Genomic DNA, 10,327 nt, shown 5'->3' with positions numbered 1-10,327 from the left:
TAGTACGCTATACCCATGGATATTGTAACAGACTACTTTAAATGCAAAGAGATAAAAATAGCAAAATTTATTTTCTTCTGCCAAAAGATGGGTTCTTGATCAAGGTTTATGAATTCGTCCCATAAAAGCGTTGTGGTAATTTTTTTGTGTCTCCAAGTTTATGATACACGGATTTAAACGAGTGAAACATTGCCTGAATAATAACACGAATTAATGTTGCGCTGTACTTTATTTGTTTTATTTGAAACAAAACCTTGAAGAGAGGTGACAGGTTCAATCATGCGTGAAATATCTAGTCGACCGCAACGTTCCAATGGAAGGTGACTTGTTTGTAACAGGTAATAAGTAAGTTTTAAAAGATAGCCGTGTAGCGTTTAAGTAAACACGTTTGTTGTGCTCATTGGTAAAGTAAAGACCTTTGTTGTGTGTCCATACGAACGTAACCATTACTTGCCTTTTGCTATTGTTCAGAAGTTGCAATACAATTAGGAACATGTCGTTGTTGGCTCGTATTGCTGCCAAGCAGTTGCCTATGGTCGGCAAACACCAGGCTCCCGCCGTGATGTGTGCAGCATGCAAGACAACAGGTTCTGCGCAACAGCAAATCGACGACTACATCACACGGAATCAAGCAAGAAACCGTCCGATGTCACCACATTTAACCATATACAGCCCACAACTTACATCGATGCTCTCCATCACACACAGGGCGACAGGGATTGGAATGGCAGCAGCAACGACTGGTTTTGCCTTTGCAACGTTGCTTGGACCCACTACCATTGATGCCTTGGTTTCTATGGCAAGCTCCTTGCATGGAAGCATGATTGGCTCCGCATTGCTCTTCGATGTGAAAATGGCCCTGGTGTGGCCACTTATGTTTCATTCACTAAATGGGCTACGACATCTTACCTGGGATCAAGCAAAAGGACTTGGTATCAAAGAGGTTTATCTTTCGGGTTGGGCTGTGCTTGGTGTCTCAACAATTCTTGCAGCTCTTATGGTTATGATGTATTAAGTTTTCTTGTAATTTGTATATGTTTGAATCATACCGCTTAAAATTCTAGTTGTGTGTTGTTCCATGTGCGACATCCGTTTTCTCGTTTCATTTGAAGGTCTTCAGTGCCTAATGTTAAAAATACAAAATATGCTGTTGTTGTCAATTGGTAAACATGTCATGTACGTTTTTACTTCCAACTAGAACAATACCTATTCAGGAAGTAGGTTTATATTTTTTGCATATGCCAAGAAAAGGAAGAACCAGCAGAAAAAGATGCCATAAACAGCAAAGTAAGAATAACCAGTTATCTATCCAAAACACTGCTTTTGTTTTGGAGAATTTACATCTAAAATTTATTGCAGTTACTTCCATGTAAATAAGTTATGAGAACTACAATTTATTTCATGTGAAAAACGATACTGTAGTAATAGTTGATATCATAAACTTGAAAAATAACTTTTTGTAAACTTATTACCTTTAGAAAATTCACAGTATAAAAACGACCAGCCAGTACAACTTTTAAAATGGATGAAGAAATCTTGGAACTTTCAGTGCAAAAACCTGTGTGCAGCTGAGTTTCAACAAACTGGCAGAGGGCTTTTGGCCAAGAAAGCAATTAAACAAGGTGAAGTCCGTAGTTTCATTGGTTTGTGTTTCATTCTTGACCTATTTTATTTGTTTCAGGAGATGTAATAGTTTCCATCCCTAAAGGTGCATTAGTTGGGGCAAGAGAAGCATTAGCATATTCTACTGTTTTAAAAGCTTTGCAAGACAGGTTTTCTGTTGGTAAGTTTTTTTAAGGACAGATAGTTTGGTTTATTAGTTCAGGACAGCTGGTATGTTTGCAAAATATTTTTGTATTTTTTTTAGACAATTTCAGTATCATTTTTTTTACTAGCAGTATATAAATGATGTTTTTTCCATAGTCTTAAACAGTATACTGATTAATCAAATTTAACCCTTTAGGTTTATCGTCAATATCAGGAGTGGAAGCATTGTGTATCTTTTTAATTGAAGAGTTGCGAATAGCATGTCGTTCATTTCCAAAGAACCAGAGTAAATGGGGCCCCTACATATTGTCCCTACCACGAACGTTCAATCACCCTGTAAACTGGAACCCCATTGCTGTAAGCCTGCTGCCGGAAAAAGTTTCCCAAGCAGTGTTGGATATTCAAAGGGATGTTGGCCGACAGTTAAATCAAGTTAACAAACTGATGACACTCGTGAGGCAACAGCAACTTCAGCTAGATGGAGATTTAGTTGTGGAGGTTAAATGGGATGAATATGTCTGGGCATGGTGCTGTGTTAATACTAGGTAAGTATTGTTGCAATACAATATATCTGGTGATTGATCCTGATGGGTTGGGTTTGAATACAATTCAGCAAAGTGCAATGACTGTATTTGATGTTTCGTCATGCATGTTAACATTTCTTTTGACTGTTTTGGGCAAAATAATATCTTTTATGTCAAACAATTGGTTTACCTTCTGTTTTTATGCCACACACAGTTCTAGCTAACAAATGCTTGTTTTGCTGTTTGTGTTACCAATGACAGCAATTTTGCATATTACTAATCTATTCCAAGTTCTGATTTTACAAGCACTAAAATTGCAACCAACCTCTGTCAATTTACTTTTACAACTACTAAGGTTTTCTCACACCTAAACACTTAATTACACTTCTACTGTTAATCTCTAGCTACATAAATTCTCTTTGTTTCTCTTAAGATGTGTATATTCCAACCACAATACAAAACATCAAACCAAACTTAAACCAAGTGCTTCAGATTGTTATTACCTTGTACCATTTTTGGATCTACTCAATCATTCTCCCAACGTTCAAGTAAAAACTGGCTTCAACAAAACCAATCAATGTTTTGAAATTACTTCAATGTCGAGAGTTAAAAAGTGCAGCCAGGTATTTTCAATATTTTAATTTGTATGTACTGCAAAAATTACTATGGCGACACCCCTTTTGTATGCAAAGATATGAAGAACACAAAAATTGGAATTTTATTTGTAAACTTAAACAAAATTATCCTCATTGTGCTCGGTTTGTTGAATTTTTGTCATGGAAATAGCAAGTGATACAGTAATTTGTTTTTTGTTTGAAGGTTTTCATAAACTACAGTGCGCATGGAAATGATGTGCTGTTAACGGAATATGGATTTGTGTGCACAAATGAATTAAACCCAAATGACACAACCAATGTAGAGTTACATGAAATAAAAATGTAAGTTACTTTAGCATTAATCAAAATTATTTACATTCTATTTATTGTTTTTGGATGAGTTAATATTTTACAACTTTGATTCAGAAACATTTTTAAGAACAAACTCTACAATGCAAACCTTTGGCAGCTTGTTGAATCCACCAAGCTACATGAAGACCTGTCTTTTAGTCACAGCGGAGTTTCTTGGTCTCTTAAAGCAATAGTTCTGTTTCTTGTGCTGTGGCTTAATTGTGAAGGTACAGATTACAAAATGATGAAGAAACATTTCCAAGATGTTCTTCATTCAAATCTGGACCCATCAGAATTTTGTTTGCAAGCCACAGTACGAATGCACACTGCATTTTTTTCTATTTTGAAAAACTATTTAAGATTAAGATTTTCTGTTTCAGTTTTCAAACTGTAGGAGAAAATTTGCATTAAGTAATTAATGTGCATTTGTCTATAAACCCCAAGTTCACATTTTTACAATTCTTGACCCATGAACGTTTTTGGGTTTTAATTATTTTTTTTTATTTTAGAAAAATGCAAAAATCATGCTGATTGAAGTTTGCACAAGAGAAAAACACAAGGTGGAAGCGATGATAATGAAGACTATAAAATCTAAACAAAATTATGAGAAAAATCTTACTGTTTTTGGACAACTACACACAGTACATGAATTGTGGAATGTATATGATACAATGTTAAAAAATTGTATTGATTCTATTGCTTGCTTGAACAATTTCTCTGAATTTTTTCGAACATCATAACTCAAGTTATTTTTTTCACATTTAAAACTACATATTTTTGCAAAAAAAATGTTCATAAAGTGTTATTGCTTTACCATGTCCTGTAAGTCATTCTGTATAATTTTATCATGTAACAGTCCTTTTACAATTAAATTTAATTATTTTGAGTATATTATCCATGTTGAACTGAAATGTGTGAACTCCATTTGTAGTTAGAACCATCATTTCATTCATACCATCTCCAGTCATATCGAGCATCCTAATTTTTAGAACAGGGTGGGCAAGCCAGCGGGACCAGCTGGGTGACACAGTAACACAGCTGGAGTTAATTATCAGGTCCATATTGTATGCAAGCAGCTTTTGTCCGTAAGTTCCAATTAAAATTTCATTTTGTCCCAGAATGTGATTTTTGAAAAATGAGCAGGTGGTTACGACATCATATGCAGAACTTTGTGCCAGTGTAACGGGACTTGTAAAACCACAGTTCAAAATATTACGATACAGCATAGCAGACTCGCGTGAACTTGCAACACACAAATGAATGTCAGGGGTTTCTTGGACAGTTTTCTCACTACCGAGTGAGTCCACAACAGGAGACAAACACACTATTTTCAGTTCTGAAATAGGGCTATCATGTTCGATTGACCACGATGCTTGTATAACATTATTTAGTGTGTTTACTAAAAATGCTTGCAATGCACCATTCATGTATCCCACAACAGTTATGCGACTGTTTTGATCAAAAGCATTGGTTTCTAGGTAAGTGGGAATGCCATGGGTTTCATCCAACTCGACAAGATAGTCTTTTGAGGTAACTTTGGAAAATACAGCCTCATTTTTTCGTTGAGCATAGACATGAAACTTTTGGTCCCCACCAGCTAAAATAAAGACACTTCGCTGAAGCTTGTCCACAGGACACATAACCTTACAATGTGTTAGTTGGTAGGGGGTAAAGTTTAGGTCATAACTTCTACAATTTTGTGCAACATTGTCAAGATTCCACTCCTGACCAGTTGGAATGTCATCTCCATAATTGCAGTAAATGTTTAAGAAACGTTCATCTTCTTCATTGGTAAAAGTCACACCAATGATGAGGCCTCTTGCAGCACAGGAAAAACTATCAATTGAAATCAAGCTGCACTTTCCAGGAATGTACGTAAATGAAACTTCCTTACAAATACCTTGTATGTCAGGAACACTGCTTGTTTTGTGGTATTCACAAGAATATATCTTACCCTTCATCAATGCCACCAGAACAGTGTTGTAAGAATCATCAAGGCATTCTATGCAAGTAACACCATAAATATTGCTCTGGGATGGCAACACATCGAAGTTGCTTTCATTAAAAGTTGTGCAATCGTCGTTCATTATGTTACCTTCAAATCAAAATCTGAAATGTCAGTCACCGTATTACATGTCTACAAGAAACAATGTATGTTTTATTTTTAAAAATACTAAACATCAACAAAATTGATGTAAATTACTTTTTTAATTTATTTGCCCATTTCGCCTTTTTGTCCCAAAAAAAGAACGATGAACATTTACGTTGATTTGTTAATTCTCTTCTGCATGAAACAAAATAAAAAAATAAATCACAACCACATTAGGGAAAGTACCCCGAGAAAAACAAGGACAACATGCTAGATAAAATAATTTCTTACAGAACTACCGGAACCCCTTTATGTGACATGTGTGCGCATTAATAAATAAATTGTGCAAAAAAATGCTCAAATTTGCTTTTGTGCGAGCAGCATTTCGGACAAAAAATAGTTTACAGACTGTTTGGTTGGGGCGGAAAAAATAAATCTAACTCTTCCCGTGTATACTGTGTTGATTCTAAGTTACATATACACAAATTTGCCTCATCTCTATATTTTGAGTGTTAAATTTATTTCAATTCAAAATTACTTACTTATGCATGTCTGCTTCATAGAATATGGCTTCTTTTAGCCAAATACACAATAGGTGTCTAAGTTTTAGAATCGTTTTGCAAAATTACTGCCAAAAGCTTTCAACACCTCAATCACATCGCATTCCATTATGTTTAAATGGAAAACTCACACAACAACCAAATCAAAGATGTATTTCTATGAGTCATCCTAACCTTAAAGATGAAATTACTCTTTCCACAAAGAAAAATTTATTAAAGGTTTGCAAATTTTTGCTTTGTTGTACTTTTTGTTTTATTTTTGCTTTTAGTGTATAACAGTGATGTATTATGTAGCCTACATACATAATTTACTAGATTTGGACATCTTTTAAGCAGAGTGGAATTGCAGTAAACTAATACAATGAAACGTACAGTGGTTAAATTGGGCGATATTTTATATATTTGGTTTTATTAGAAGCATAAATCTAGGTAACACTGTTGATTTGTTTTTAAATGCACAGAGTTTTGCATGTCTGCCCTACTTGCACATTCTTTCTCTTCCTTATTACACACCAAAAGCGTACTGCACATTTTTTACATCAACAAGTTGGTCAAAAAATATGTTGTTGAGTAAATGCTGACAAATTCTAACAACGTTTCACAACAATCTTTGTGTGCTTATGTAACAAATTTGTTTAGTTTAAAATAAAATTCATTCATAGTGACTGAAGTAATATATTTGTTAAAATAAACATAAACCACCCAAATCAAGGACTTATGAAGGACTACTCGTAATTCTTTCTTTTGGCAATTTTTTATATGATATAAATTTAGTGTAATAATTAGCAGTGCTTGTACTTGATCAAATGTTTGGCAAGCTAGCATTTGCAATAGAAAGGAAAAGGTTTTTTCTTTGTAATGAATTGATGACAGCAAGTTGCTGAAAATTCATAATTTCCCTATGCAGAGGCCAAAGAAGGTATATAGTTGAAGAGTGTGGCTTCCCCAAGGTCACAGGATCGGGCTTCATACATTGATCAATTTCATGTCTGGTTTACTTGAAAGAATGTTATGTATCAAATTGTCAAATCGTGAAATTAACATTTGAGTGTGTTTTACAGAAAAAGTCCAGTCAAGATCAAAAAAATGATGAAAAAGCTATCGCTCAAACTGAGGTAACAGTTTTTTGAACGTTGTTATCATTTGTAAATGGAATTTACAGGAATTTAATTTCCTTCTGGATGAAGTTTTTCCTTTAAAGCAATCCTTATTTGAAATATATATTATTAGCTGCTATAAACCAAACGAACTATTTATAATACATAATTATGAATGTACTAGGCATACAGTAATGTTTCATCCATGATTTTTCTTTGGAAAAAGTAGCTGATCTAGCTAGGATGCAATGCCTGGGCTGCGAAGCCGGTAAACCTAATGATGTATATACCAGGCGTATTAAGGTATAATATTCTTTAGGTAAAAGTGAAAGAAAAAGTTGAAGACTTCGATACATTGATTGATGTAAGTTGTTAATACTGTCTTGACACACCCATTGTTTGTTTTTGACTGAAAATGTCAAAATAATAACAACAAAAACTTTCCCCCATTTCCAGCCAAGTCACATTTAGTTGCAACTGGGAAACTGTTTCAAATAGAAGTATTGGTAATGCTAAATAGCTAATTCGCAAAAACATAGTTAAATTAGTTAAATTTGGTCATTGTATACAAAGAAATTCATAATGCAAAGATGGATTTTACCTGCATTTGGGACTTAGTTTTTATTTTTTAGGACCTTTTAAACCTGTAGTCTTCATTTCTCAATTTTGCGCAAATTATCCACGAGTTGTTATGTCATGACCCACAATTTGCTCAGGTTGTAACAAAAGTTCTGTCTGTAACTACAGGGTGTCAGCAAAGAATTTTTTCCGAGCACGCAACAATCTGTTGAAAGGAAAACAATGAAATCCACAGTAATGAACCAAATTCTTAAAATGGAAGACAATCAACAAGGAAATGACATAAATGAAACAAAGTTTATGGAGTTAGTCTTTTTCTCTTGTGTTTGGTTCTGAAGACTGTTTAGTTGTGTTCAAATTTATGATAGATTTTGCTGCATGATGACTTGTTTTTTAAATGCAGTCGAGTTCCACACCTAGTCATGACTTACATAGATTGTTATTAATTCACAGCAGTATACAGAAAGAACAAATAGTTTTTGTTGAAAAATTGAATGATTATGTTTATGAATATAAGATATAAAAATTCAAGACCCAAACAAATATATTTGCAATAGGGAATGTGTGAATAAACCACTTTTTGCTTAGGTCTATATTTGATGATCTCCCGAAACAATCACAGGAAAAGCAAACGTACGAGCGTCCATTTTCAGAAAGGTACATAGATTGAGTAGAAGCAAAAATTAACAGTCAGGAAAAACACTTTGACATCTTTGTGTGTTTGTTTGGTCTTATTTTTCAGTTTAAAAAGTAATGCTGTTCTAGCTTGCAGTTTTACTTGTACTGGAAATTTTCAGTTTCCTAGCATAATGCAGCATAACTTACTGGAACATAATTCTGTTTTTGTTTGTAGAATGCGTAACCAAAAATCCCCTCCGAGAAATCTCTTCAGCAGATATGCTGACTCCAACATTGAAATGGAATCCGGCAATTTTTGGTAATTTAATTGTAAATTAGAAAATAGTTTCCCAAAGCGATTACTTTTCAAGCACTAATTTATATTTGCTAAATTCTAACATGTGAATTATTTTCTATGCCTTTACAATGCAGTTTTGACTTGGAAAATGCTGGACGATTAAATGTGTTGCCCATCATCAACAAGGATGAAATACCTCAGCCCAAAGTATGTTATTTCATAAATTCACATTTTATAAAAAATCAAGCAATGTTACTTGCGAATTAATATTGCATTTTTTAATTTATCTTCTGCAAATCTCGTTTATCTTTGCTGCTTGACTCTTCTGCAACCAAACAATTTCTTTGCCAACTAATTGTGTGTTGATTTCATGAAAATGTTCAAATAATTTTGTTTCATTAGTCACCACCAGAAGATCAACTTCAGTGGACTGCCCAAGATTGGTACAACAAGTATGAGAATGATACACTTGCCAACGTAAAGAGAACAGAAACTATAACAAATTCCTTCCAAGAGCAAATATTGCTCACAAAACAAGGAAAAATGTTTACCTTTCCCATCAATAATGAAGAAGGTATTGTTTTATCCGGTGTTCAAAACATTCTTTGTTTCAACACTTTTGTTAAATTGAGTCAGACCCGATTAATCTGAATGGCTGGACATCTTACAACTCCGCTATCTTCAAGAAATGTATTTCTTTTCATGCATTATTTTTCAATTTGTTTATGTGGAAACCCCATTAAAACCAACATGAACTGAAAAAACAAACCTTACCAAATTTTGACAGCTTTTCGTTAAACCAGAGCTGGTTCTAAAAAATGCAGGACTGGTAAATACCTGTACTTCACCTAAAGCGTCATCACCATTTTCTAAATCAAACAACAGGAATGTGTCCCTTTAACTTCTGGGCATACCTTTTCGAGTGCCTGACCCAATTTGGTGTATCAAGAACCAGCCCTGTTCGAATTTAAACAAAATCTGGTCAATTAAAATGTACATGGTACATTGCTCTGTATAGTGTTCACAAGCTGTTGCTCACTGCTTGTAATAATAAAGTAAAGACTTAATGTATAAACATTACTATTTTCCACCCAATGGATTCTCCACTGATTTTAATTGAGTCTATTTGTTCACAGGCATGGAAGAAGAGCAAGAAGTCCCATTTTACTCTCATGTTTTCCTTGATGAAAAGCTGGAAGACTGGTGCCCAAAGTCTGGTCCATTGCGGTTATTTATGAACGCTGTTGTGTTATCGCTGTCGCTGAATGGTCATCTGTCACTACAGGAGAAACATGACCACATTGACTGGTTTAGATCATATTTTGATGAAAAACTACAAGTCCTTGAACAAATTGGTTTGGTGCAGTCATCTATCGCTCCAGGAGAAGCAGATTGACTCATTTAAATTATATTTTGATAAATTGGATTGGTTCAGTAATAAACAAAAGACAAATGTTTGTTGATTTTTTTGCATCCTGATAGGATTGCAAAGGAAGCAAGAAAAAGATCATTTTTGTACAACTGGCTTAGTTGGTGGCCTACACTTGTGTAACCTTGCTACCAAATGTGTTATCCAAAAATGGATGTTGTAGGTAAGCTCAGAAACCATAGCATTTAATACAGGTGTGTTTGAAATGTTTGCTTAGTATGCCCAGTGCCCTTGTTATTCACTAAGTATGTTGTTATGAAACACAGAAAGCATCACCCACTTTTGTGTGAGAACTCGTTCTACAGTGCGACGACATGCTAAACACAATCAATAGCAACATTAAGAGCGAGCATGTCGACACCGTTAGAAGTTTTCATTACAAGTAATATGGCCATAGTAACATATCTCTCTATACCTGT

At 34.4% G+C, this 10,327-nt stretch overlaps 4 protein-coding genes across 8 annotated transcripts; 3 read left to right on the top strand and 1 right to left on the bottom strand.

Annotated features, from left to right (window-relative positions):
- Positions 1-283: 283 nt before the first annotated feature.
- Positions 284-1,160, top strand: LOC145893871 (succinate dehydrogenase cytochrome b560 subunit, mitochondrial-like). The gene is made up of 2 exons (XM_082982244.1): positions 284-338; positions 472-1,160. The coding sequence occupies exon 2, from the start codon at positions 494-496 to the stop codon at positions 1,013-1,015; it is 522 nt and encodes a 173-aa protein (XP_082838370.1). The 5' UTR covers positions 284-338; positions 472-493; the 3' UTR covers positions 1,016-1,160.
- A 9-nt stretch (positions 1,161-1,169) lies between these two features.
- On the top strand, positions 1,170-4,105 carry LOC145893869 (SET domain-containing protein 4-like). 5 transcript variants are annotated; one of them, XR_014401522.1, is made up of 8 exons: positions 1,170-1,287; positions 1,479-1,622; positions 1,682-1,783; positions 1,964-2,312; positions 2,725-2,914; positions 3,111-3,229; positions 3,357-3,551; positions 3,748-3,880. XR_014401522.1 is itself a non-coding variant. In XM_082982239.1 (8 exons), the coding sequence occupies exons 1-8, from the start codon at positions 1,170-1,172 to the stop codon at positions 3,976-3,978; spliced, it is 1,491 nt and encodes a 496-aa protein (XP_082838365.1). In that variant the 3' UTR covers positions 3,979-4,105. The 5 variants fall into 5 exon arrangements, 4 of the variants coding, with proteins under 4 accessions (XP_082838365.1, XP_082838368.1, XP_082838366.1 ...); XM_082982239.1 differs by having other exon boundaries at positions 3,314-3,551; positions 3,748-4,105; XM_082982242.1 differs by having other exon boundaries at positions 3,357-3,465; positions 3,748-3,868.
- On the bottom strand, positions 4,084-5,360 carry LOC145893870 (KICSTOR complex protein kaptin-like). The gene has a single exon (XM_082982243.1). It carries the CDS (start codon positions 5,323-5,325, stop codon positions 4,084-4,086), a length of 1,242 nt encoding a protein of 413 aa, XP_082838369.1. The 5' UTR covers positions 5,326-5,360.
- Positions 5,361-5,894: 534 nt separating this feature from the next.
- On the top strand, positions 5,895-9,930 carry LOC145895190 (uncharacterized). The gene is made up of 9 exons (XM_082983956.1): positions 5,895-6,106; positions 6,949-7,002; positions 7,304-7,348; positions 7,732-7,868; positions 8,152-8,220; positions 8,417-8,500; positions 8,614-8,686; positions 8,882-9,053; positions 9,616-9,930. The coding sequence occupies exons 1-9, from the start codon at positions 6,047-6,049 to the stop codon at positions 9,873-9,875; spliced, it is 954 nt and encodes a 317-aa protein (XP_082840082.1). The 5' UTR covers positions 5,895-6,046; the 3' UTR covers positions 9,876-9,930.
- The last annotated feature ends 397 nt before the right edge of the window (positions 9,931-10,327 follow it).

This window comes from Ascidia mentula, chromosome 3, assembly GCF_947561715.1.
Source record: "Ascidia mentula chromosome 3, kaAscMent1.1, whole genome shotgun sequence".
Lineage (NCBI taxonomy): Eukaryota > Metazoa > Chordata > Ascidiacea > Phlebobranchia > Ascidiidae > Ascidia > Ascidia mentula.
Note: the sequence above shows the minus strand (reverse complement) of the source record. Positions and strands in the feature narration are given on the sequence as shown.